The sequence below is a fragment of the Capra hircus genome, chromosome 18 (genome assembly GCF_001704415.2).
Source record: "Capra hircus breed San Clemente chromosome 18, ASM170441v1, whole genome shotgun sequence".
Taxonomy (NCBI): Eukaryota; Metazoa; Chordata; class Mammalia; order Artiodactyla; family Bovidae; genus Capra; species Capra hircus.
In genome coordinates, this window is record NC_030825.1 from 65,348,354 (window position 1) to 65,375,759 (window position 27,406).

General features: G+C 52.7%; 2 protein-coding genes across 6 annotated transcripts in view; both read right to left on the reverse strand.

Annotated features, from left to right (window-relative positions):
• The window catches only part of LOC102169045 (zinc finger protein 28 homolog), a 36,091-nt gene extending 15,708 nt beyond the window's left edge, over window positions 1-20,383 (reverse strand). Inside the window, exons 1-7 of one of the 3 annotated variants that reach the window (XM_018063423.1) lie at window positions 20,272-20,383; window positions 19,802-19,893; window positions 15,051-15,177; window positions 14,873-14,968; window positions 13,057-13,208; window positions 12,253-12,364; window positions 11,826-11,921 (exon numbers count right to left, since the gene is read on the reverse strand). In XM_018063423.1, coding sequence (XP_017918912.1) covers window positions 11,826-11,921; window positions 12,253-12,364; window positions 13,057-13,208; window positions 14,873-14,968; window positions 15,051-15,084 — 490 coding nt within the window. In that variant the 5' untranslated portion in view covers window positions 15,085-15,177; window positions 19,802-19,893; window positions 20,272-20,383. Of the gene's footprint in view, window positions 1-11,825; window positions 11,922-12,252; window positions 12,365-13,056; window positions 13,209-14,872; window positions 14,969-15,050; window positions 15,178-19,666; window positions 19,724-19,801; window positions 20,192-20,271 lie in introns of those variants that run through there. The other 2 variants (XM_018063424.1, XM_018063422.1) reach the window with 2 other exon arrangements.
• On the reverse strand, window positions 21,319-26,954 carry ZNF835 (zinc finger protein 835). Of its 3 annotated transcripts, none has more exons than XM_018063434.1 (3): window positions 26,790-26,954; window positions 25,571-25,665; window positions 21,319-24,348 (listed from the first exon to the last, which is right to left on the reverse strand). In XM_018063434.1, the coding sequence occupies exons 1-3, from the start codon at window positions 26,838-26,840 to the stop codon at window positions 22,725-22,727; spliced, it is 1,770 nt and encodes a 589-aa protein (XP_017918923.1). In that variant the 5' UTR covers window positions 26,841-26,954; the 3' UTR covers window positions 21,319-22,724. The 3 variants fall into 3 exon arrangements, with proteins under 3 accessions (XP_017918923.1, XP_017918924.1, XP_017918925.1); XM_018063435.1 differs by having other exon boundaries at window positions 26,636-26,867; XM_018063436.1 differs by having other exon boundaries at window positions 21,319-25,665; window positions 26,636-26,867.

The window sequence follows — 27,406 nt, forward strand, 5'->3', positions numbered from 1 at the left end:
GGGAAAGTGAACTCACTAATGAATGGAACCCTGATGAAATCAAGAAACTGTGCACCTCTGCCATCAGGAAAGTGAACTTCACGGCTCAATGAAGCCCAGACGAAAACACCAAACTGTGCACCTCTGACACTCGGGAATGTGAAAGTCACCACCGGAGACAGAAACCCTGATGAAATCAATAAAGTGTGCACCTGTGACACTAGAGAAAGTGAACTCACTGCTAAATGAAACTGTATTGGAACCAGTAAAACTGTGCACCTCCGACACTCGGGAAAGTGAACTCACTGCTGAAGGAAACCTCGAGTGAAATCAATAAATTGTGCACCTCTGACACTGGGAGAAAGTGAACTCACTGCTGAAAGAAACCCGGATGAAAACGATAAACTGTGCACCTCTGACACTCGGGAATGTGAACTCACCTCTGAATGCAACTGTGCACCTCTGACAATCGGGAAAGTGAACTCACCGGAGAAAGACAACTGCGGAAATCAACAAACTGTGCAACTCTGACACGCAGGAAACTGAACTCACTCTTGAATGAAACCCTGATGAAAACGATAAACTGTGCACCTCTGACACTCGGGTATGTGAACTCACTGCCCGGATCGAACCCTGATGGAATCAATAAACTGTGCACCTCTGACGCTCGGGAAAGGGAACTCACCGGAGAATGTCACCCTGAAGAAATCAATAAGCTGTGCACCTCTGACACTCCGGAAAGTGAACTCACTGCTGAATGAAACAGAGATGAAATCAGTAAACTGTGTAACTCTAACACGCGGGGAAAGTGAACTCACTGCTGAAAGAAACCCTGAAGGAATCAATAAAGTGTGCACGTCTGACACGCGGGAAAGAGAACTCACAGCTCCATGGAACCATGATGGAATCAATCAACTGTGCACCTCTAACACTCGGGAAAGTGAACTCACTGCTCAATGAAACACTGAAGAATCAATAAACTGTGGCACCTCTAACACTCAGGTAAGTGAACTCACCGGAGAATGAAACCCTTAAGAATCAATAAACCGTACACCTCCGACACTCGGGAAAGTGAAGTCAGTGCTGGATGACACCCTGAAGAAATCAATCAACCTGTGCACCTCGGACACGCTGGGGAAAGTGAAACTCACTGCTCAATGAATCGCTCATGGAATCAATCAGGTGTGCACCTCTGGACGCTGGCGGAAAAGTGAACTCACTGCTGAATGAAACCCTGATGAAATCAATATACTGTGCACCTCGGAAAATCGGAGTAAGTGAACTCACTGGAAAAAGAAACCGGGATGAAACAATAAACTGTGCACCTCTGACACTCCGGAGAGTGAACTCGCCGGAGAATGAAACTCTGATGAAACAATGAACTGTGCACCTCTCACACTCGGGAAAGTGAACTCACAGCCTGAATCAAACCGTGATGAAAAAATAAACTGTGAACCTCTCACACTCCGGGAAAGTGAACTCACTAATGAATGGAACCCCTGATCAAATCAAGAAACTGTGCACCTCTGCCATCAGGAAAGTGAACTCACGGCTCAATGAAGCCCAGACGAAAACACCAAACTGTGCACCTCTGACACTCGGGAACGTGAAGTCACCGGAGACAGAAACCCTGATGAAATCAATAAAGTGTGCACCTGTGACACTAGAGAAAGTGAACTCACTGCTAAATGAAACTGTATTGGAACCAGTAAACTGTGCACCTCCGACACTTGGTAAAGTGAACTCACTGCTGAAGGAAACCTCGAGTGAAATCAATAAATTGTGCACCTCTGACACTGGAGAAAGTGAACTCACTGCTGAAAGAAACCCGGATGAAAACGATAAACTGTGCACCTCTGACACTCGGGAATGTGAACTCACCTCTGAATGAAACTGTGCACCTCTGACAATCGGGAAAGTGAACTCACCGGAGAAAGACAACTGCGGAAATCAACAAACTGTGCAACTCTGACACGCAGGAAACTGAACTCACTCTTGAATGAAACCCTGATGAAAACGATAAACTGTGCACCTCTGACACTCGGGTATGTGAACTCACTGCCGGATCGAACCCTGATGGAATCAATAAACTGTGCACCTCTGACGCTCGGGAAAGGGAACTCACCGGAGAATGTCACCCTGAAGAAATCAATAAGCTGTGCACCTCTGACACTCCGGAAAGTGAACTCACTGCTGAATGAAACAGAGATGAAATCAGTAAACTGTGTAACTCTAACACGCGGGAAAGTGAACTCACTGCTGAAAGAAACCCTGAAGGAATCAATAAAGTGTGCACGTCTGACACGCGGGAAAGAGAACTCACAGCTCCATGGAACCATGATGGAATCAATCAACTGTGCACCTCTAACACTCGGGAAAGTGAACTCACTGCTCAATGAAACACTGAAGAATCAATAAACTGTGCACCTCTAACACTCAGGAAAGTGAACTCACCGGAGAATGAAACCCTTAAGAATCAATAAACCGTACACCTCCGACACTCGGGAAAGTGAAGTCAGTGCTGGATGACACCCTGAAGAAATCAATCAACTGTGCACCTCGGACACGCGGGAAAGTGAACTCACTGCTCAATGAATCGCTCATGGAATCAATCAGGTGTGCACCTCTGACGCTGGGGAAAGTGAACTCACACCTGAATGAAACCGTGAGGAAACAATAAACTGTACACCTCTCACACTCGGGATAGTGAACTCACTGCTGAACGAAACCCTGAATGAAATCAATAAACTGCAACGCTGACACTTGGGAAAGTGAACTCACTGCTGAATGAAACCCTGAATGAAATCAATAAACTGTGCAACGCTGACACTTGGGAAAGTGAACTCACTGCTGAATGAAACCCTGATGAAATCAACATACGGTGCACCTCGGAAAATCGGGTAAGTGAACTCACCGGAAAAAGAAACCGGGATGAAACAATAAACTGTGCACCTCTGACAGTCCGGAGAGTGAACTCGCCGGAGAATGAAACTCTGATGAAACAATGAACTGTGCACCTCTCACACTCGGGAAAGTGAACTCACAGCTGAATCAAACCGTGATGAAAAAATAAAACTGTGAACCTCTCACACTCGGGAAAGTGAACTCACTAATGAATGGAACCCTGATGAAATCAAGAAACTGTGCACCTCTGCCATCAGGAAAGTGAACTCACGGCTCAATGAAGCCCAGACGAAAACACCAAACTGTGCACCTCTGACACTCCGGGAATGTGAAGTCACCACCGGAGACAGAAACCCTGATGAAATCAATAAAGTGTGCACCTGTGACACTAGAGAAAGTGAACTCACTGCTAAATGAAACTGTATTGGAACCAGTAAACTGTGCACCTCCGACACTCGGGAAAGTGAACTCACTGCTGAAGGAAACCTCGAGTGAAATCAATAAATTGTGCACCTCTGACACTGGAGAAAGTGAACTCACTGCTGAAAGAAACCCGGATGAAAACGATAAACTGTGCACCTCTGACACTCGGGAATGTGAACTCACCTCTGAATGAAACTGTGCACCTCTGACAATCGGGAAAGTGAACTCACCGGAGAAAGACAACTGCGGAAATCAACAAACTGTGCAACTCTGACACGCAGGAAACTGAACTCACTCTTGAATGAAACCCTGATGAAAACGATAAACTGTGCACCTCTGACACTCGGGTATGTGAACTCACTGCCTCATCGAACCCTGATGGAATCAATAAACTGTGCACCTCTGACGCTCCGGGAAAGGGAACTCACCGGAGAATGTCACCCTGAAGAAATCAATAAGCTGTGCACCTCTGACACTCCGGAAAGTGAACTCACTGCTGAATGAAACAGAGATGAAATCAGTAAACTGTGTAACTCTAACACGCGGGAAAGTGAACTCACTGCTGAAAGAAACCCTGAAGGAATCAATAAAGTGTGCACGTCTGACACGCGGGAAAGAGAACTCACAGCTCCATGGAACCATGATGGAATCAATCAACTGTGCACCTCTAACACTCGGGAAAGTGAACTCACTGCTCAATGAAACACTGAAGAATCAATAAACTGTGCACCTCTAACACTCAGGTAAGTGAACTCACCGGAGAATGAAACCCTTAAGAATCAATAAACCGTACACCTCCGACACTCGGGAAAGTGAAGTCAGTGCTGGATGACACCCTGAAGAAATCAATCAACTGTGCACCTCGGACACGCGGGAAAGTGAACTCACTGCTCAATCAATCGCTCATGGAATCAATCAGGTGTGCACCTCTGACGCTGGGGAAAGTGAACTCACTGCTGAATGAAACCCTGATGAAATCAACATACGGTGCACCTCGGAAAATCGGGTAAGTGAACTCACCGGAAAAAGAGACCGGGATGAAACAATAAACTGTGCACCTCTGACAGTCCGGAGAGTGAACTCGCCGGAGAATGAAACTCTGATGAAACAATGAACTGTGCACCTCTCACACTCGGGAAAGTGAACTCACAGCTGAATCAAACCGTGATGAAAAAATAAACTGTGAACCTCTCACACTCGGGAAAGTGAACTCACTAATGAATGGAACCCTGATGAAATCAAGAAACTGTGCACCTCTGCCATCAGGAAAGTGAACTCACGGCTCAATGAAGCCCAGACGAAAACACCAAACTGTGCACCTCTGACACTCGGGAATGTGAAGTCACCGGAGACAGAAACCCTGATGAAATCAATAAAGTGTGCACCTGTGACACTAGAGAAAGTGAACTCACTGCTAAATGAAACTGTATTGGAACCAGTAAACTGTGCACCTCCGACACTCGGGAAAGTGAACTCACTGCTGAAGGAAACCTCGAGTGAAATCAATAAATTGTGCACCTCTGACACTGGAGAAAGTGAACTCACTGCTGAAAGAAACCCGGATGAAAACGATAAACTGTGCACCTCTGACACTCGGGAATGTGAACTCACCTCTGAATGCAACTGTGCACCTCTGACAATCGGGAAAGTGAACTCACCGGAGAAAGACAACTGCGGAAATCAACAAACTGTGCAACTCTGACACGCAGGAAACTGAACTCACTCTTGAATGAAACCCTGATGAAAACGATAAACTGTGCACCTCTGACACTCGGGTATGTGAACTCACTGCCTCATCGAACCCTGATGGAATCAATAAACTGTGCACCTCTGACGCTCGGGAAAGGGAACTCACCGGACAATGTCACCCTGAAGAAATCAATAAGCTGTGCACCTCTGACACTCCGGAAAGTGAACTCACTGCTGAATGAAACAGAGATGAAATCAGTAAACTGTGTAACTCTAACACGCGGGAAAGTGAACTCACTGCTGAAAGAAACCCTGAAGGAATCAATAAAGTGTGCACGTCTGACACGCGGGGAAAGAGAACTCACAGCTCCATGGAACCATGATGGAATCAATCAACTGTGCACCTCTAACACTCGGGAAAGTGAACTCACTGCTCAATGAAACACTGAAGAATCAATAAACTGTGCACCTCTAACACTCAGGTAAGTGAACTCACCGGAGAATGAAACCCTTAAGAATCAATAAACCGTACACCTCCGACACTCGGGAAAGTGAAGTCAGTGCTGGATGACACCCTGAAGAAATCAATCAACTGTGCACCTCGGACACGCGGGAAAGTGAACTCACTGCTCAATGAATCGCTCATGGAATCAATCAGGTGTGCACCTCTGACGCTGGGGAAAGTGAACTCACACCTGAATGAAACCGTGAGGAAACAATGAACTGTACACCTCTCACACTCGGGATAGTGAACTCATTGCTGAACGAAACCCTGAATGAAATCAATAAACTGCAACGCTGACACTTGGGAAAGTGAACTCACTGCTGAATGAAACCCTGAATGAAATCAATAAACTGTGCAACGCTGACACTTGGGAAAGTGAACTCACTGCTGAATGAAACCCTGATGAAATCAACATACGGTGCACCTCGGAAAATCGGGTAAGTGAACTCACCGGAAAAAGAAACCGGGAAGAAACAATAAACTGTGCACCTCTGACAGTCCGGAGAGTGAACTCGCCGGAGAATGAAACTCTGATGAAACAATGAACTGTGCACCTCTCACACTCGGGAAAGTGAACTCACAGCTGAATCAAACCGTGATGAAAAAATAAACTGTGAACCTCTCACACTCGGGAAAGTGAACTCACTAATGAATGGAACCCTGATGAAATCAAGAAACTGTGCACCTCTGCCATCAGGAAAGTGAACTCACGGCTCAATGAAGCCCAGACGAAAACACCAAACTGTGCACCTCTGACACTCGGGAACGTGAAGTCACCGGAGACAGAAACCCTGATGAAATCAATAAAGTGTGTACCTGTGACACTAGAGAAAGTGAACTCACTGCTAAATGAAACTGTATTGGAACCAGTAAACTGTGCACCTCCGACACTCGGGAAAGTGAACTCACTGCTGAAGGAAACCTCGAGTGAAATCAATAAATTGTGCACCTCTGACACTGGAGAAAGTGAACTCACTGCTGAAAGAAACCCGGATGAAAACGATAAACTGTGCACCTCTGACACTCGGGAATGTGAACTCACCTCTGAATGAAACTGTGCACCTCTGACAATCGGGAAAGTGAACTCACCGGAGAAAGACAACTGCGGAAATCAACAAACTGTGCAACTCTGACACGCAGGAAAGTGAACTCACTCTTGAATGAAACCCTGATGAAAACGATAAACTGTGCACCTCTGACACTCGGGTATGTGAACTCACTGCCTCATCGAACCCTGATGGAATCAATAAACTGTGCACCTCTGACGCTCGGGAAAGGGAATGCACCGGAGAATGTCACCCTGAAGAAATCAATAAGCTGTGCACCTCTGACACTCCGGAAAGTGAACTCACTGCTGAATGAAACAGAGATGAAATCAATAAACTGTGTAACTCTAACACGCGGGAAAGTGAACTCACTGCTGAAAGAAACCCTGAAGGAATCAATAAAGTGTGCACGTCTGACACGCGGGAAAGAGAACTCACAGCTCCATGGAACCATGATGGAATCAATCAACTGTGCACCTCTAACACTCGGGAAAGTGAACTCACTGCTCAATGAAACACTGAAGAATCAATAAACTGTGCACCTCTAACACTCAGGAAAGTGAACTCACCGGAGAATGAAACCCTTAAGAATCAATAAACCGTACACCTCCGAAACTCGGGAAAGTGAAGTCAGTGCTGGATGACACCCTGAAGAAATCAATCAACTGTGCACCTCGGACACGCGGGAAAGTGAACTCACTGCTCAATGAATCGCTGATGGAATCAATCAGGTGTGCACCTCTGACGCTGGGGAAGGTGAACTCACACCTGAATGAAACCGTGAGGAAACAATAAACTGTACACCTCTCACACTCGGGATAGTGAACTCACTGCTGAACGAAACCCTGAATGAAATCAATAAACTGCAACGCTGACACTTGGGAAAGTGAACTCACTGCTGAATGAAACCCTGAATGAAATCAATAAACTGTGCAACGCTGACACTTGGGAAAGTGAACTCACTGCTGAATGAAACCCTGATGAAATCAACATACGGTGCACCTCGGAAAATCGGGTAAGTGAACTCACCGGAAAAAGAAACCGGGATGAAAGAATAAACTGTGCACCTCTGACAGTCCGGAGAGTGAACTCGCCGGAGAATGAAACTCTGATGAAACAATGAACTGTGCACCTCTCACACTCGGGAAAGTGAACTCACAGCTGAATCAAACCGTGATGAAAAAATAAACTGTGAACCTCTCACACTCGGGAAAGTGAACTCACTAATGAATGGAACCCTGATCAAATCAAGAAACTGTGCACCTCTGCCATCAGGACAGTGAACTCACGGCTCAATGAAGCCCAGACGAAAACACCAAACTGTGCACCTCTGACACTCGGGAACGTGAAGTCACCGGAGACAGAAACCCTGATGAAATCAATAAAGTGTGCACCTGTGACACTAGAGAAAGTGAACTCACTGCTAAATGAAACTGTAATGGAACCAGTAAACTGTGCACCTCTGACACTCGGGAATGTGAACTCACCTCTGAATGAAACTGTGCACCTCTGACAATCGGGAAAGTGAACTCACCGGAGAAAGACAACTGCTGAAATCAACAAACTGTGCAATTCTTACTCGCAGGAAAGTGAACTCACTGTTGAAAGAAACCCTGAAGGAATCAATGAAGTGTGCATGTCTGACACGCGGTAAGGAGAACTCACAGCTCCATGGAACCATGATGGAATCAATCAACTGTGCACCTCTAACACTCGGGAAAGTGATCTCACTGCTCAATGAAACACTGAAGAATCAATAAACTGTGCACCTCTAACACTCAGGAAAGTGAACTCACCGGAGAATGAAACCCTTAAGAATCAATAAACCGTACACCTCCGACACTCGGGAAAGTGAAGTCAGTGCTGGATGACACCCTGAAGAAATCAATCAACTGTGCACCTCGGACACGCGGGAAAGTGAACTTACTCACTGTTGAAAGAAACCCTAAAGAAATCAATAAAGTGTGCACGTCTGACACTCAGAAAGGTGAACTCACTGCTCAATGAAACCCTGATGACAACAATAAACTGTGTAGCACACACACTGAGGAAAGTGAACTCACTGCTGAAACCAAAACCCTGATCAAATCAGTAACTGGGTACCTCTCACACCCGGGAAAGTGAACTCATTGCTGAACGAAACCGGGAATGAAATCAATAAACTGTGCAACGCTGACAACAGGTAAAGTGAACTCACTGTTGAATGAAATCGTGATGAAATCAATAAACTGTGCATCTCTGACACTCGGGAAAGTGGACTCAGTCGTGAATGAAACCCTGTGAACCCAATAAACTGTGCACCTCTCTCACAGTTCAGTTCACGTCAATCGCTCAGTCGTGTCTGACTCTTTGCGACCCCATGAATCGTAATACGCCAGGCCTCCCTGTCCATCACCATCTCCCGGAGTTCATTCAGGCTCACGTCCATGAGTCCGTGATGCCATCCTGCCATCTCATCCTCTGTTGTCCCCTTCTCCTCCTGCCCCCAATCTCTCCCAGCATCAGAGTCTTTTGCAATGAGTCAACTCTTCACATGAGGCGGGCAAAGTACTGGATGCTTCAGCTTTAACATCATTCCTTCCAAAGACATCCCAGCATTGATCTCCTTCAGAATGGACTGGTTGGATCTCCTTGCAGTCCAAGGGACCCTCAAGAGTCTTCTCCAACACCACAGTTCAAAAGCATCGATTCTTCGGCGCTCAGCCTTCTTCACAGTCCAACTCTCACATCCATACATGACCACAGGAAAAACAATAGCCTTGACTAGACGGACCTTTGTTGGCAAAGTAATGTCTCTGCTTTTGAATATACTATCTAGGTTGGTCATAACTTTCCTTCCAAGGAGTAAGCGTCTTTTAATTTCATGGCTGCAGTCACCATCTGCAGTGATTTTGGAGCCCCCAAAAATAAAGTCTGACACTGTTTCCACCGTTTCCCTATCTATTTCCCATGAAATGATGGGACCAGATGCCATGATCTTCGTTTTCTGAATGTTGAGCCTTAAGCCAACTTTTTCACTCTCCTCTTTCACTTTCATCAACAGGCTTTTCAGTTCCTCTTTACTTTGTGCCATAAGGGTGGTGTCATCTGCATATCTAAGGTTATTGATATTTCTCCTGGCAATCTTGATTCCAGCTTGTGTTTCTTCCAGTCCAGCGTTTCTCATGATGTACTCTGCATAGAAGTTAAATAAGCAGGGTGACAATATACAGCCTTGACGTACTCCTTTTCCTATTTGGAACCAGTCTGTTGTTCCATGTCCAGTTCTAACTGTTGCTTCCTGACCTGCATACAGATTTCTCAAGAGGCAGGTTAGGTGGTCTGGTATTCCCATCTCTTTCAGAATTTTCCACAGTTTATTATGATCCACACAGTCTAAGGCTTTGGCATAGTCAATAAAGCAGAAATAGATGTTTTTCTGGAACTCTCTTGCTTTTTCCATGATCCAGCAGATGTTGGCAATTTGATCTCTGGTTCCTCTGCCTTTTCTAAAACCAGCTTGAACATCAGGGAGTTCACGGTTCACGTATTGCTGAAGCCTGGCTTGGAGAATGTTGAGCATGACTTTACCTCTGTCACAAGGGAAAGTGGACTCACTGCCGAATGAAACCCTGATGGATCCAATAAACCATGCTCCTCTGACACACGGGCAAGTGCACTCAGTGCTGAATGAGACCCTCAAGAAACCATAGACGGTGCCCCTCTGACACAGGGGACGTGCAGTCTCTTATACGCAAGATGACTCCAGACCAGATTCGTACAGGGACCCAGCAGAAGCCAAGAGAGAAAGTTTAAATAAAGTCAGCATCTGTGGAACCGGTTCCACGTCAGAAGCATGAGGAGCTGGAGAACTGTTCCGCAGTCACGCCACGTAAATGCAGGCGACGACCCCCGTCCCCTCACCCCTGGCTGTGCAGCATCGACACCAGGGCATCATCGCGTCCCTGGCGCTGGTCCCAGGAGCGGGCCTAACACAGAACGTCAGCCTTTCTGTAACATTCGTTGCTGTGTTATAGCCACTCAGTTGGGTCAGGCTCTTTGCGACCCCGTGGACTGGGGCTCACCAGGCTCCTCTTTCCGTGGGATTCTCCAGGCACGATTACTGGAGTGGGTTGCCATTCCCTACTCCAGGGGATCTTCCCAAGCCAGGGATCAAACCTTTGTCTCCTGCATTGCAAGTGGACTCTTTACTGCTGAGTATTCATTCGGAGGCCTGAAACCCTGGCGGCCCCTGCACAACCAGAAATGGTGTTTCCGTCAACTGTGTCTCATTTGATTAATTGCAGCAGAGTCTGCTGATGGCGGGAGCCTGGCACTCAGGTAGAAACCACTTTACATCGACCTGTCTGCTGCCACCAGCCAGACAGAACCCTCCATTGCTCTCTGGCCCTTTATTAACCGAGAAGGCCTTGCGATGTAACTTGTCATTCTGGACAGTCTGCTTTTATAGAAACAGTGAGTGCTGACATTATATCTAATTACCTCTAACATACCTCAGAATAAGTATAGGTCTGATCTCAGACTATAAACTTGCAGGAAAGAGTGAATATACCTGAAATCCTTTTGCTAAATCACTTAGCACGAACCAAAAATTGTACAAGCAGTTATATTGCAATAAATATATGGAGATAAAAGTTGTGCTGGGGAGAGAGATGATGCGGAGAGTCAGCTGTCTGGGAAAAGAAGATCTTAAAAAAGGAAAAATACAAGCTCTTTTTAAAAATGCCAGATAAACACTGAAGACTTTTCTTCTTAGGTTGGTGACAAGACAAGGATGCCTGGGAAGTTCCAGCCAGAGTGAGAAGACACAGGAATAAAAGGCATCCAAGTTAGAAAGGAAGAGATAAAACTGTATTTGTAGACGATGTGATCTCATATATAGAAAACCCTACACCATCCATAAGAAGAGTATGAGGGCTAATATATCAAGTCACCAGAACTGCAGAATACAGGATCAACACACAAAAATCAGCTGCATTTCCAGACACTAGGAATGAACAGTCTGAAAAGGAACTGTGAAAATAATTCCTTGAAATACAGCACTGAAAGAATAAATTATTTAGGAATAAAGCTACCTAAAAAGCTGCTAGACTGTAAACTGGAAACTACCAGTGTTGATGAGTAAGGTGAAGACGACCTAGATAAACGGAAAGACATCCTGTGTTCTTGGATAGAAGACCTAACCGTGTTCATGGATGGAAACAAGGGCTATCAAACAAGCCCCAGAAGCACGGCCCCCCCGCCCCGCAGGGGCGTCTCCACCCGGCCGCCCGGCTCACCTGAGGACGGGGCTCTGACCAGCTCTCCATCCGCCGTCCAAGGCGCCTTCCTGCGCTCCAGCAAAGAGACCAGGTCTGGCTGAGACGCACAGTGTCCTGCACACAGGAAAAGACAGGAGCTCTGTCACACCCTGGGCGTCCTCGGATGGACAACCAGCTCCCTGGCTTGGATGGAGGAGTGTCTCACTCCAGCAAGTCCCAGGAGGAAAAATGAAGAGCATCTATGACGGAGAAAGCTGTCCCACTTTCTCCTCTGTAAACTTTCAACTCTGTAAACATCACACTCTTGCGAAGCAGGAGTAAGAATTCAAGCCACACTTTAGAAGGCGGCTCCCCTTGCCCGGCACCCCCAACACACACAATTCACAACCGAGGAACAGGCACGGGGGGTCCTGAAGAGTCAGGTCTGGGAGAGGAAGGGCCTTACCTCCTGTCCCCGGATGGCGGTCCGCCCACACCACGCTCCTACAGAAACTCTGCCCAGCGGGGTCTGGCCGCTGCGAGACGTCTGTGGCCACGGCTGTGACGGCCACCAAGCCCTGCAATGGCAGACACACATTTCCACCGAGCCATGTTCATGACCCTGAGACGGCTCTGGGATGGCCATGTCCACACGCCATGAGAGGCACTGGGTACGGAATTCTCACTAGTTCTGAGTGATCCCCGTCATGTAACGATGGAGCCGCTTATGTCGTTTGTTTGCGGGGAGGCAGCGGGGGGAGGACTGAAACATCGGGGAAACTGTTTCTTCCACGGAGAACTTGCAATATGGTGTAGAGTGACTGTCCACAGCGTGCGGACTTTCTAGAGCTCACTGGAGGCTTCCCCACACCTGACACATGGGGTTCACTTAATCCTGCAGAGGGTTTTCCCTCTGCAGGGAAGGGCTGAGACAAGGAAGGGCTGAGATCCTGCTCAGAGCTCTCTCACACCCAAGACATGTGGAACGACCCAGATTTAAACACTTCTCTACGACTCGCTGGGACGCAGCGCTCCCCCTCGCATGTGTCTGACTGCAGCTGCTCTCTCTTGCGGGGGAACACTGTGTAAGAAGTCCTGCATTCAAATGGAAATCCGCCCACACTTGCTGTAGACAAGATCACTCTCTGAAGCTGCATTTCTTTGTGAAGGAGACTGTGTCTCCCACCTGCTCTGTCCTGCTGAAGCACAGAAGCCTCTGGAACCCCGCAAACTCTGCCTCCTGCCAGTTTTCTGTTTGTGCCCGACTCACCGACTGCCCCTCACACACAGCGGCGTAAGCCCAGCCTTCCCCGAGAACAGCGCGCTCTGGGGGTCTCTCCGTGCACTGCTCCTGGGACAACGCCTCTTCACTTAAGTTCTTCTCTGAAGGCAACTCCTGGGTCTTCAGCAGAGTCTGCAAGTCTAAAGGATAGTTTTAAGAAGGTATCTCTTTTACTACGTTAGTATGAAGACATTTTCCCAAATGGAACCAGATGGAAAAAGATTCTCAGAAAATACATATCGTTTTGAAAGCTTTCTACACAACCCGTTGGCCTTCTGATCCCAAACTTGTGTGGCTTTAATACTCCCACACACAATGTGAGTTTTCACACCTAGGTGTTGAGCGAGTGCTGCATGTTATATTTTTGGCAGGAGACTAGAGAAAGAGATCCAAGTGCAGGAGATGAGAGAGTTTACAGAGATTTAAATCGAAGATGAAATGTGGCCGGAACAAAGAGCGGGCAGAGGCCACAGAAGGAAATGCTTATTAAGTCTCTCTGTGAATCTTTCTCCATTCTATTTAGCAAAGGTTTCTTTGCTTGCTCCACTTGTTTACATTACATTTACAATGTAAACTTTAAAAAAGATGATGATGATGCTAACTAACCAATGTTCAGATCCTGGCTGTATGTGCCAGTCTTCAACATCAGCTAGAGATTCTAGCTGAGAAAGAGAGAACGCATCAACAGAAGGGGAAAAGACCAGTTCTGTCTCAGGAAAACAGCTCAGAGAAAGCCACCGAGTTCGAAGATAAGAGGAAAACTTTCCCCCAAAACACCGTTCCAGTTCTCCTGGGTGTACAATGACCTTGGGAGTATGATGACCCATGGGAGTTGGTGCAGTTGATAACTGTTCTATGGATATAAACTTTCCTCCGAAGTATGGTTTGAACAAAGGGGTCTTACAAGATTCTCAACTCTTTAGGGACGATAGTCATTTCCTATTATGGGAGCCACCATGAGGAATCTGTACTTCTGAGTCCTTGTGATTAACCTGATGTCCCGGAAATAACGCTGTGACTGAAATCTCTGCACTCCCTGTGGTTTAAACACCAGCACAACACCTGCACGAACATCCCATCGGATCAGGATCAGAGTACTCTCCTGAGAGCCAGTCGCCTGCCTGCACGGCTGGTCTGCACACAGACGTCCACCCGGATCCCAGATGGATCACGGCCCAGCCCAGATCGCCTCCAGACCTACCGACCTGTCCTCTCCTTTTCACCTTTCTCCTCGAGGCTCTATGCTCCAGCCTTGTTCCCCTGGCGTGAAACTGAGAATGAAACTTTTTCTCCCGCGAGTCCCTATTTACACTTGTCACACGTGAGACAGCCCTTTCTATTGCACTTCTGTGCAGAGACGTGTTGTCTCGCCCCCAGGAGGGTGACTTCTCTGAGGGCTCCCCCTCGGCTTCCCAGCCAGCACCTGCAGCCTCGCTCAAAGCTGACACAGGGCAAATCAGTCAGAGGAAGACCCTGAGTGCCAGTCATTTCATCAAAGGGAAATAAGACAGAACTACACCAGCATCAGCCTCGTGAAGAGCAGAGATGCCTGCGTAAGCCTGAGTGACGGAAGGTCAGAGGAGCTAGAGACAGACGAGGTCCAGAAAGCGGACCAGGGTGGTGTGTGGAGGGAGGGGAGCGCAGATGGAGAGAAGAGGCAGGGAAAACGAAACGTACAAAGCCCAGGCAGCGATTCTTTGATTTTCCCTCGCGGGCGGGGCAGTTCCGAAGTCTGGTGGTGGTCCCAGGCGTCTGAGGGCGCGGAGCTGTGGGTTCCTCCCCCCGCCCCGCCCCCAATGCTCACCTGGGCACTTGCCACTGGTCGACTTTCTCTTTACAGCCCAGGGTTCCTTCCTCTGTTCCAACGACGAGATCATCTCGGGCTTAGACAGGCAAAGCCCTAAATGCGTAAGATGGGGCGAGCGGTCACGCACAGGTCGGTCCTGGGGGCGGGCGGGGCGGGGCGGCCAGCCGGCCCTTACCCAGCGAGGCCAGGTTCCTGTAGTTCTCCAGCATCACGCTCCGGTGCAGGCTCCTCTGGGCCGAGTCCAGCCAGGCCCACTCCTCCCCGGAGAACTCCACCGCCACGTCACCGAACGTCAGTGGGCTCTGGGGCGACACGACCGCGGGCACACTGGACCAGAGCTCACGCCCCCACCAGGCCCCGTACCCCAACTGCGGCTGGACTTCAGAGAGGAGACCCCGCTCTCGTGAGAGGAGGAAGCAACCAGGGGTGGTGGGCACAGAGGGAGACCTTGGGGGAAAGCACCTCTGCTGACCCCTCGGTCTCGGACTTCTGGCCCCCAGAACTGTGAAAAATCACTGTGTCGCTGAAGCTGCCCACCCTGCGGAGTTCTGTTGCGGCAGCCCTCGCAGACTAACAGAGGGGCTAAGAGTTACTTCCTTTCCATGTTGGCTAGATTTTATGCGTAGAGAGTAATGTCTGATAATGTGGAAGTCCAGTTAACGACTGGGCCTCATTCAGTCATAAACTTCAAAGAAAAGAGAGAGAGAGTGCCCCTACCCTTGGAGAAGTGGCAATTTTGTGCAGGTGACGGGGCTACACAAGTAAGACACAGGAGGACATCAATTCAAACAATAAACAAGGGAGGCTGAGTTGTCCCATGCACAACCGGTACCAGAGCCTTTTCTACTGTGAGGACAGTCAAGTGGTCTGGATCAGCACAAGAATGGGGACAGAGACATACTCTGGGAAGAATCCCCAGTGTCTCTGACTTCCTGCAGGTAATAAGTCTTTTCCTCTCCGGGGGGAAAAAAAGAGAAAAAGGAACCGGGAAATAAACCCACGTGACCCACATCATGAGCATGGCACTCAGCATGTGAGGTGCTTCAGAAGCACTGTGGACGCTGACCAAGGCCCCGCCTTCCCACTCAAAGACTGACACCGTTTCACTGGAAGCAGAAAGCCCCTGGGAGGTTCGGTATCTGTTGAACAATATACAGTCACATGTTCCTTAGCTCGCACAGACTTTGAAGATGTCTTAACCGAACTGTGTAGACGGGTCACAAGGGTTGTGAGTGTGTATTTATCCTCATATTCACTGAGTCGTACATATTAAAAATGTGCAGCTATGTGTCAATCTTGCCTCAATAAAGTGGTTTAGAAACAAACTAATGAACAAAACATTTCAATGCAGATATTTTTTGGCAGATATTTTCAACTGCGTTCAAAGGCACAGGTCTCAGACAGGGGCTACTTTTCTGCTTCTTTTCTGACCCAGTTCTAAAAGACGGGTTTTTGCAGATTCCAAGCTTCCATTCTAAGTCTTCCTGCTCCTTGGCTGGCAAGCCTCAGGCTTTATTTTCCCCAATATTCAAACAGCTTTCAGATAGTCCTTACTAAATGAAGCAAAACATATACAGTATACGTAGCATATCAATTGTATACAAATTACTGTATCGTTATACAGCACACGCTGTATGCACTACAGACGCATATACTACTGCACCTTTATAGTAACTTTCAGGCTGGAGCCAGAGGAAACGTTGCCTGCTTTTCTAGCATCTGTCACTACGCTGGTAAGACTGGAACTTGTGGGGCCCTGAAGGAGAAGAATACAAGTTCAAATATTTTCTTGTACTTGGCAGCTGGGTTTTTCTGGCTTCATTTTTTTCCTTGATAAGAAACGCCCCTTCCCCACCTCTCTAACCCCATATTCCAGAGGGGCCCCATGTCAGAGTGAGTACACATCCTCTGAAGCTGTTTTCCCAATTTCTACAGACAGCTCCTCGTACACTGAACTAATGACTTTGGTTACTTCTCTGAATGTTTCTGTCCCTCTACCCATCACATGCTGAGATCCCAATACCCCGTGTGATGGTATTATTTGAAGACAGGGACTGTGGGAAACCACCCACCACCGCCTGCCCATGAATGGGATGAGTGTCCTTCTATAAGAGGCCCCAGAGAGCTCCCCAGCCCCTTCCTCCGTGTGAGGACACAGTGAGAATGTGCAGGTCCTGTCCTCATTCCTCTTGCTATTATACAGATGCGTAGATTTCAAAGCGGTGTCACAGAATCCCACCTGTGACTGAGGAAAGACACAGCTATAGAATCTGTGCCTCATAGAAGAATGTGACCCAGTGCCTTAGCACTGTCATAATAAAGATGAGATGGGCTTCAAAAACAAAGAAATAAAAACTACAGAGCAAGCTTATCCTCACAGAAAAATACTGCGCTAACATTTTACAGGGAAAGATGAATAGAAAATAATACAGGAAAAAATACAGTGAACAGGGTTTTGTTATTGTTGTTGTTCAATTCAATTCAGGTAATTTTTCAAGTGCACAAATGAAAAGCTTGTAATAAATTATTTTGGTGACATTTACTTTTTTTTTTAGTAAAAAAGTAAAAACTAGAATTCTAGCTTTTGAGTCCATACTGCTATTTCACCCACATATAATTTTTAAAGTATTTTGCTTTCATGTAAGTTGGGTGAACTTAATCCACAAGGTAAGAAAAACTTCTGGGAATATACTCACAGGAAATAATCAGAGACAATGCACATTCTCAGTATTACTGTTGTGACACTATATTAAATAGTGAAACACTGGCTCCCAAGAGCACTTTAATAAGACTCCGTTCACATATTCATCCGCCATATGTTTGCTGCATCAGGCACTGGGGCAAAGCTACCGAAAACTCCTGCCTGTGTCAAATGTACTTTGTGGTAAGAGAATCAGACAAGAGAAAAGCACGTAAATTAAGTATATGGAATGCTGAAAAATGCTAAGAGTCTTTAACAAGTAAAGCAGGGAAGAGGGATGTGAGGAATTCCGGTGGGAGGCTCTGAAGTTTTAGACAGCGCAATCAGGAAAAGGAGAAGGCAACTTTTGGAAGGCAAAGTGCGTGACGGGGGCGTGCGGTCCACGTCAGAAGTGGGGCCGGGTGGCGGCGAGCCCTTCAGCCCCGAGAAGGGGAAGCCACACGAGCGTCTAAGCAGACCTCGGCAGCAGAAACTTCTCTGGCTGCGGCGCTGGGTGGGGACCACGGGGGCACGAGCGGAGGCGGCCGGCGGTAAGATAATGAGGACCGAGGCGGTGGTGCAGGGGCGGTGACAGCTGTCAGCTTGTGGGCACACCGTGAAAACAGCGCTGACAGGATCTGCCAATGGGCCAAATACGGGAGGTGAGGCCAGCAGAGGAGACAAGGACTGACGCCAGCTTTGGCCTGAGGAACTGGGGTAGGAAACTGCCGCAGCCGGGCAGAGACAAGATGCGGGCAGGGGCTGGTTCATGGGAGGACCCCAGGCGCCTGGGGCTGGATGTGTCCGCTGTGAGCTCCCTACTGGACACGCGGCTGGACACCGAGGCCTGGGGCGCAGAGAGAGGACTGGGCCGGAAAGGTGGACCGGGAGAAGCTGGCGTGTGGCTGGTCCATACAGGCGAGAACAGGGGAAGGCGGGCAGACAGACAAGAACAGAGAGCCTAGTACAGGGCCCGGAGGCCCAGCGACAGCTGCAGCTCAGGATGATGAAGAGCTGCGGCAGCGGAGTCAGGAAGGGGGGCGTGCCCGGTGAGCTCTTTCAGGGGTGGCCGGTACCCGTTTCTGTCAATCAAGTTTCACTGGAACAATGCCCCGCCCAATCACTTAGGTATGCTCTGTGACTGCTTCTAGAAGGCAGAGGGGAGCAGCTGCAGCAGACACCTCACAGCCTGCAGAGCCCCAAATATTTACTACCTGGCCCTTTACAGTGACAGCCTGCCAACCCTGAATGACCTCAGGTGCCAGCAACAGTCAAGAAAGACCAAGACCCGAGGGCCGCCTTTGGTAACGTGGATGGAGCTCACTGGGCGACTGACCCTGGCTCATACATGGATGAGCTGGTGAGGACACGCAGGACACACAGTGGACAGAGACAATTTATCAACATTCTGAGAAGCAACACAACCAAGTGGGGAAAAGGCGGCCTTACACACTGTACCAGGGCTGCCCTTCCCTCCTCTGTCTGCCAAACCTCTCCTCTTCCTGCAAAACATGAGGCCTGGGACTTCCCTGGTGATCCAGTGCTTAAGAATCGGCCTAGCAGTGCAGGAGACGCAGGTTCGATCCCTGGTTGGGGAACGGGGAACAAAGATCCCACATGCCGCAGGGCAGCTAAGCAACTAGAGAGCCCGCGTGCCACCAGGAGAAACCCTTGCAGTGTAACTACACAAAGTCCATACGCTGCAATGAAGACCCAAGCACAGCCAAAGAAAAATACTGAATGGGGCTCAGAGATCACCTCCCTACCCTTCCCGGACAGGTGCCGAGATGCCAAGAGTTCCTCCAGCCCACTATCACCATGCTAGAACTCACATTCAGAACCTTGTATGCTTCCACGACTTTCCACTAACAGGCTGTGAGCTCCCAGAGGGCAGGGGCCAGGGCTCAGCCATCTGTCTCTCCAGGGGCTGGCTCAAAGAGAACATCAGATAAACCAGGTTCAACACAAGGGGCTGTCCTGTCTGTGCTGAGCAGCACCTTTCTGCTCTAGGGAAGGGCTGACTCAGTCCTTCAGTGACGGACAAATAGAGGAAGACATGGAGAGGAAGCAGGGAGGGAGGCCCTGGGCTGCCCCTGTAGCCCACCACTCACCAGAATGTGGGCAAATGGGAACCAGCTTCCCCGACAGGTCTCTTACACTGAAAACTTCTAAAAGAAAATAAGCGTCATTAAGCCCTGAAAGGCAAGCTTGCCTTTCAGAGAGGAGAAGAGGGAACGCCCCCTCACCTGGGACGTGGCTTGCCGTTCAATTCCTGTCCCGGCCGCCTCCTGCTGGGGCCTCCTCTCCCGGAGGGCGGCCGTGTCCCTGGAAGGCAGAGCTGGGGGAAGAGAAAGCAGCAGCTAGAGGCCAGGTCTCCATCTGGCTCCCTTCCTGCCGCGTCTTAAACAACGGCCACAAATCCGAAACGGATTCAACAGGTGGAGAATCAAATGCTCCAGGATGAGCGGCCAGGGGCCAATTTTGAAGGGGCAGCCGGAATAAGGTCACTAGCCTCGAGGGGCAACCACGGTGCGGAGGCGGGTTTCTGGGAGCACCGAAACAGCGGGGTGTCCGGCGAGGGCGACCCTGACCGACGCTCTCAGGCTGTTTCCAAGCTTTGGATGCCCGTCCCCTCACCCCCCTCAGCCCAGGGACGCCATTCACCAGCACCCGGGCCCCAGGAAGGCTTCTGCCCCAGACCCCACGCTCCCCTCACCCTGACAGGATGGGTTCGTCCCGTCCGCTCGCCACCCCCACCTCTGTCCTCAGGTCCCGCGGTCGCCGCTCCTCGCCGGCCCTTAGACGTGGGGCCACTCCTTGAGCGCGGCCTTCCCCGGGCCGGGCGGGCGAAGGCGACCGGGGTCCCCGCGCTCCGGCCTCGGCCCGTCCTGGCCTTGGTGCGGGGGGCGCCTCGCCGCGGCGGCGACCCCAGCCCGCGGGGCCCCGCGCTCACCGCCCCCCGCATGTCGGCGCCGAGCGCGCCCCGCCGCCGGCCCGCCCCGCCCCGCCCCGCGCGCCGCCGGCCCCCGAGCCCACCGCCCCGCCGGGCCCGCTGGGAGCCGGGCCGCGCGCCGCCGCCGGAAGGGGGCGTGCCCACCGCCGCGGCGCCCTCTGGGAAACGGAGTCCCGGCCGGCGTCGCGGAGGCGCCAAGGGTAGCTCGGGCAGCGGCGAGGCCAGGGCCCGGCAGCCCCGCCCCAGGTCAGCCGCTCCCGGCCCTCCCGGCCCGCGGCGGCCCCCACCAGCAGCGGGGCTGGCGGGGCGTACAGGCTGCCTCACGAGACAGAAGCGTACCCCAAGGGCTTCTGGGAGTCCTGCCGGCCTCGGAGCGCGCAGGCGCAGTTGCAGAGGGGTGGAGCCTGCGGAGAGGGGCGGGGCCGCGGGGATCGGAAAATGATACGATGGGCAGGACAGGCGGCGCGGTCCTTGCGGGGTGTCACCCATCAGAACTGGGGGACGCGCAAACAGACGGGCAATACTGGGCCTGGGCAGGGTCGAGACATGACTGTGACGGGGTGTCCGGTCTGCATTCCCCCTTGACCTCAGGCGGGTCCCCTCTCCTGTTACAAGGAGTCTCCCTCGTCTGTCAGCCCCATCCTCCAAATGCCAGGCCTCAGCGGCCGGCGGGTCCAAGCAGTCTTTCCCCAAACTTCTCTCTGGGTTGGCTCCTTTCTTTCATTTGCTTGCCATCCCCTGGGAGTGATATGCCCAGCCTTGTAAATACCACCAATTCCCTGTCAATGAAAATAATAGATGAATACTGTATAATAAAAATAGAAAAGGGTTTTATTTGAGTCAAACTGAGGACTACAGCCCAGAAGACAGCCTCCCAGATCATTCTGAGAAATTGCTCCAGAGAAGCATCGTTTTCAACAGTTTTACGTATTGTAGGAACAAAACGTTAAACAGGTCAGGGATAGGTTTCTTCAAGTTTTCAAAACAAACGGACCGCCATGCATACACGATGCCTCGGCAGTTGGCCTTGGCACCTGGGAAGGAAGTATTATTGACGGAGTACCAGCACTGGCATCCCAGGAAGGGAGGCAGCACAAGCTTCACTTCTGGTCCATGTGCCCTTTTCTTTTATAATTAAAGCAGATGTACAATGCGTGTTTGATAGGCCACAAACAAGCTATTTTAGTTCAGTTCAGTCACTCAGTCATGTCAGACTCTTTGCGAACCCACGTGCACCAGGCCAGACTTCCCTGTCCATCACCAACTCCCAGAGCTTGCTCAAACTCACGTCCATTGAGTCAGTGATGCCGTCCAGCCATCTCATCCCCTTTTTCTCCAGCCTTCAATCTGTCCCAGCATCAGGGTCTTTTCCAATGACTCAGTTCTTCACATCAGGTGGCCAAATTATTGGAGGATTTTAGTTAGCGTAAAATTAACTCACGTATAAGGCAGAATGACTTCCCCATATCTTTTAAAATCCTGTCCATAACATTTATCATTATCTGAGTTAGCTGACCTTTTTATGGGCTTCCCTGGCGGCTCAGTTGTAAAGCATCCGCCTGCAATGCAGGAGTTGGGGGTTTGATCCCTGGGTCGTCGGGAAGATCCCCTGGAGGAGGAAATGGCAACCCACTCCAGCATTCTTGCCTGAAAACTCCCATGGACAGTGGAGCCTCGCAGGCTCCATGGGATCGCAAAGAGTCGGACACGACTGAGTGACCCCCTCCCCCAACACACACACACAATTCTCTCTCTGATTTTGAACCAGGGAGACTGGCAGATGTGCGCTTGATCCTGGCACTGTGATGTCAGCCTCGAGTGAGGAGGGAACCTCACGGAGCCTCTCAGAGCCTCGGTTTCCGCAAGTGCATCACCGGGGTGGTGGTGTGTCTCCTGGCCAGCACCAAGGGCCTGAGCACGAGGTAGTGAAGGTTCAGTGAGCCCCCACCTATAGCAGGTCCCCGTAGACCTCAGCCTTCGTGCTTGGGCTGGTCCACCAAGGTTATGTGTTGTACCACGTACACAGGATGAGGATCACGTGGTTAGACAGCATCATCGACTCAGTGGACTTGAGTTTGCGACCTCCGGGAGATACTGAAGGACAGGGAAGCCTGGCATGCTGCAGTCCACGGGGTCGCCCAGAGTTGGGCAAGACTGAGAGGCTGAACAGCAGCCACCACCAGCGCCGAAGCGTCTGCAGGCTCCCCGCTGTCAGGTCAGCAGGGTCCTCCTCCCGCCGGGAGCTCGGGTGCGGAGGCAGCGGCGGCCGCGGGGCCGAGCGGTGCCCCCGCCTTCTTGCCCGCGGCATGCGTCTTCTGGTGCCGGGTGAGCGCGGAGGAGAAGCTGAAGGCCTTGCCGCAGCCGCCGCACTCGTAGGGCTTCTCGCCGGTGTGCACGATGTGGTGCTGGACCAGGTAGGCGCGGTTGCTGAAGGCCTTGCCGCACTCGGGGCAGGCGTAGGGCCGCTCGCCCGTGTGCGTCCGCCGGTGCAGCGTCAGCGACGAGCCGTGGCTGAAGGCGCGGCCGCAGTCGCCGCAGCGGAAGGGCTTCTCGCCCGTGTGCACCTTCTGGTGCTCGAGCAGGGAGGACACGTGGCCGAAGGCGGCGCCGCACTCCGGGCACTTGTAGGGCCGCGCGCCCGTGTGCGCCAGGTGGTGCTGCACCAGGTGCGAGCGGTTGCTGAAGGCGCGGCCGCAGGCCCCGCACGCGTAGGGCCGCTCGCCGGTGTGCGTGCGCCGGTGGCGGCTCAGGTGCGACACCTGCGTGAAGGCCTTGCCGCACTGCGCGCAGGCGAAGGGCTTCTCGCCCGTGTGGATGCGCCGGTGCTCGGTGAGCGAGGCGCTCTGGCTGAAGCGCGCGCCGCACTCGGCGCAGGCGAAGGGCTTCTCACCCGTGTGCACGCCGCGGTGCTGCGCCAGGTGCGCGGCCTGCGTGAAGGCCTTGGCGCACTGGCCGCACGTGTAGGGCCGCTGGGCCGTGTGCGTGCGCTGGTGGCGGAGCAGCGCCGAGGAGAAGCGGAAGGCCTTGTCGCAGCGCGCGCAGGCGAAGGGCTTCTCGCCCGTGTGGATGCGCTGGTGCTCCCGCAGCGACGAGCGGCTGCGGAAGGCCTTGGCGCACTGGCCGCAGGCGAAGGGCCGCTCGCCCGTGTGCACGCGCCGGTGCTGCGCCAGGTGCGTGGGGCGCGCGAAGGCCTTGCCGCAGTCGGCGCAGCGGTGGGGCCGCTCGCCCGTGTGCACGCGCCCGTGCGCCGCCAGATAGGAGCCCTGGCTGAAGGCCTTGCCGCACTCGGCGCAGGCGTAGGGCCGCTCGCCCGTGTGCACGCGCCGGTGCTGCGCCAGGTGCGCGCTCTGGCTGAAGGCGCGGCCACAGTCCGCGCAGGGGAAAGGCTTCTCCCCGGTGTGCGTCCTCTGGTGCAGCGTGAAGGCCGAGCAGTAGCTGAAGGCCTTACCGCAGTCCCCACACTTCCACGGCTTGCTGGGGCCACTGCCCCCTCGCTTCGCCACCTCCTCCGGCTCCGGCTCCGTGCTGGCGGCTGCCTTCTTCAGGGTCCTGCGCTTTCTTGGAGCGCCGCGCCTCCGGGGCCGGTGGTCGGCCTGGGGAGTCGGGGGGCTGCAGCGGGTCTCGGGGGTTCCGGCGGCGAGCTCACCCTGCTCGGGCACCCCGTCCCCAGTGGGGTCTTCCTTGCGGGCCTCCTGCTTCAAACAGGCTTCTGCCTTCTCTGGCCCGGCCTTGGACCCGCCCTCGGGTTTGGGGGTTTCTCCCAACTTGGAGCTCTGGGGAGCGGTGCCCTCCAGGAGTGCTTCCATCCCGGCTTGCCGAGCGGCTGCCTCGATTTCACACCTTTGTTATGGGAAAAGTAGGGGAGGAGAAGCGGGAGAGAGAAAGGAAAGAAAGAAAGAAAGAAAACAACGGAGAACCAAACTGGTCTGTCTCAGGCTGGGAAAGGGTCTGCGCGGGGGCTGTCTACCGGCCGCCTGGGTCAGACCGGTGTCCTGGGGCCACCTTGTGCGTCTGTTCAACAGGACATTGAACAGGATCCCGGGACACAACTCTCCGATGCTCTGCCAGGAGCACCCCCATACCCGCCAGGTGCGGCAACCAAAAGTGTCTCTAAACCCTGCTGCTAGGGATTCAACTGCGTCCACGCCAAATGTATACCTAAGCCCTCACTCCTTGTGTGTGCAAACGTGCTCACGTGTGTACGGCGGTCAGTATCTGCCACTGGGGGCAGCCCCCTGCGGGGGAGCGGGGGAGTGGGGGGCCATGCTGGAGGTGATGGCATCACCCCCTGAACACACCCTTCCCTGAAAGGCCGTGGATCCAGACGGTCGTGTGTCTGCCCCCCGGGCCTGAGCCTCCCTGGAAACTGTCTTCCATGAAACTGGTCCCTGGTGCCAAAAAGGCTGGGGCCTGCTGCTTTAAGCTCTTGCCACGTATTAGCTCTTTATTCCACAGTGAGGCTCCTGCAAGTGGCGATGCCAGGGCTCCAGAGCTTTCCCCCCTTCCTCTCCCCCCTCCACTTAAAGTCACCAATGGCTCCATGAAAGCCTCACTCCTCTCCATGGCCGCACAGCAGCCGCCCAACTTCAGCCTGTACCCCACCCTCCCCTGCTCTGAGCTTGCCCTTCTCCAGCCAAAGGCCTCCTCCTTGTTCCACAAACGACTCCGGGCATGCTCCTGCCACAGGGCCTTTTCACTGGCCGTTCCAGCTGCCTGGAAGGCTCTTCCCCCAGTGCAGGCCTCATTGAGGAAGTGATGGCGTGAGCATTCTGGGCTGTGAGCACCGCCAAGTACAAAGGGTCTACGGTGGGACCACAACCAGGGTGTCGGAGGACAAGTAAAGGAGCTGGGCGCGGGGCGAGGGCAGAAGCGTGACCCGGGCAGAGAGCAGGGAGACTCGGTACGATGCGGTGAGGGCAGGTGACGCAGGGTCTTCGTGCAGGGTGAGAGCTCTGCCGGCGGGACCCAGGCTGGGCCGGTCCCAGTGTGGGGTCACCCCTCTGGCAGCCCCCAGGCTTGAGCAGGGCCTGGCTGGGTCCCCAGAGCAGGTAGTGGTACCCACCTCGTGGGTTTGGGAGCACTGGGTCCCGTCCACGTCTCTTGGGCTGTGGTGCATGTCCCAGCTGCACGCGCCTCCCGCGTGGGTCCAGCTGATGTCTGTGCAAGAAAGCAGCAGGGACGTGAAGGCAGATGCCTGGGCAGACACCAGTCACAGGGTGTCCCCGCCGTGTGCGTGTGGGGACGGTAGGTGGAGTCAGGGCGGGGTGGACCTGGGCTGGGCAGGTACACAAACAGGCAAAAGAAGGGGAGACACAGACACGCTCAGAGGCAGTCACATCACCCACAGACACACACGGGGGTGGCACGCGACCGTACTGGGGGAGGGAGGCGGTTAACAGCATCCCTCCCTGGGCACTCGGAAGCCCTTACACTCCCATATGCTGTGGGTGACAAGAAGGCTGGCCATCTCACACACGTGCACAACTCCAAGTGCACCTGCGGTCACACTTGCCCCCACACACACACACGGCTACACACACGGTAAGTCACACGTGGCAGCTGCCCAACAGGCAGGCCTGGCCTGGGACACCGCCCGCAGTGGCACACCCATCACATGCAGTCACGTGGTGGGCAGAGCTTCACACAGGCCCAGAGTCACAGGTGTGCAGGGTCTCCCCCACGCGCACACACACACAACTCCACGCTCCTGAGGTCTCTCATAAACACCCCAGGCACGGCCCTCCACACGCATCACGCTCGGGCACACACAGACCATCTGGCTCCAGGCTGGCAGACACACCTGCGGAGCCTTCCCACACAGGTGCAGACCCAGGAACTGTGGAATTACATACCTCACACCTACCCAGGAGAACACAATCCACACATGCTCCAAGTCACACAAAGACAGACGTCCCCACGTGCTCGAATTCTCGGGCAAAGGCCGCGAGGGTCAGGCACGTGCCAACCGACGGTGACCCTTGGGGACGGACTCACGAAGTCACACGCACAGGTGCACGGGCACAAAGTTCTGGTGTGACAGGCGCTCACACGCACGGTGACACCTGCAGAACACGTCTGCACCGAGACAAACGGCCCCGGGTGGCACGCGGGGCGGGGGAGGACGTACCGGGGACACACAGACAGAGGGGCACGCGCACGACAGCCGCGCGTGCGCACACCGCACCCCGGCGCCCTCGCTTCGGGACCAGCTTCGAAGGCCTCGGCGGCTCCCGCCAAGCGTGGCGGGTTCGAGTCAGTTTCTCCACCGTCTCTGGCCCTACCTGGTCCACGCGGACCCCCTGCGACCCCTCGTCCCGCGGTGGCGCGGACATGCAGGCCTCACGAAGCAAGGCAGCAGCCTCCACAGTCGGGCCCAAGAGCCGGGCCGACCCGCTGTGTGCACGCGCGCCGGGAGACCTGCGGCCCGTTTGGGGCTCCCAAGAACTACAACTCCCAGAAGGCGCCGCGCTGCGCCCACACAGCGACTGAGGCCCCCCGTGCCGGCGTCACCGAAACTACAACTCCCAGAAGGCCCAGCGTCTGCACGCTGTGGAAAGAAGACTCTCAGCCAGCCTCTCCAGGAGCCCGAGGAGGGCGGGGCCGGCAAATGGGGGCGGGACTCCGCTTCCTCAAGGAGGGGCGGAGTCCGCAGAGCCTCAAAAGACTGAGGACCAGAGAGGCTAAGTCAGTCACCCCAGGTCACACAGCACTGTGGTTTGCATGCCACAGTTCACCATTAAGCAGTGGAAGTCATTTGTCTCAGATGATTGCTGTAGTTCCAGCTGAGAACAGAGAAAGTGGAAAACTCGCTGACGTTGGCAAATGATTATAGCGGAGGACTTGAAATAGGAGCCATTATTGGCCTGCCGTTACCGTAAAGTGCTTCTCCATAGAATTA

Bases quoted from the DNA above. Each gene is read 5' to 3' on its own strand.
- ZNF835 (XM_018063434.1), bottom strand. From the start codon at position 26,840: ATGTCCGCGCCACCGCGGGACGAGGGGTCGCAGGGGGTCCGCGTGGAC. The intron at 25,666-26,789 runs GTAGGGCCAGAG...TTTCTTGCACAG, and splicing joins AGGGGGTCCGCGTGGACCAG to ACATCAGCTGGACCCACGCG. The intron at 24,349-25,570 runs GTGGGTACCACT...CCCATAACAAAG, and splicing joins AGTGCTCCCAAACCCACGAG to GTGTGAAATCGAGGCAGCCG.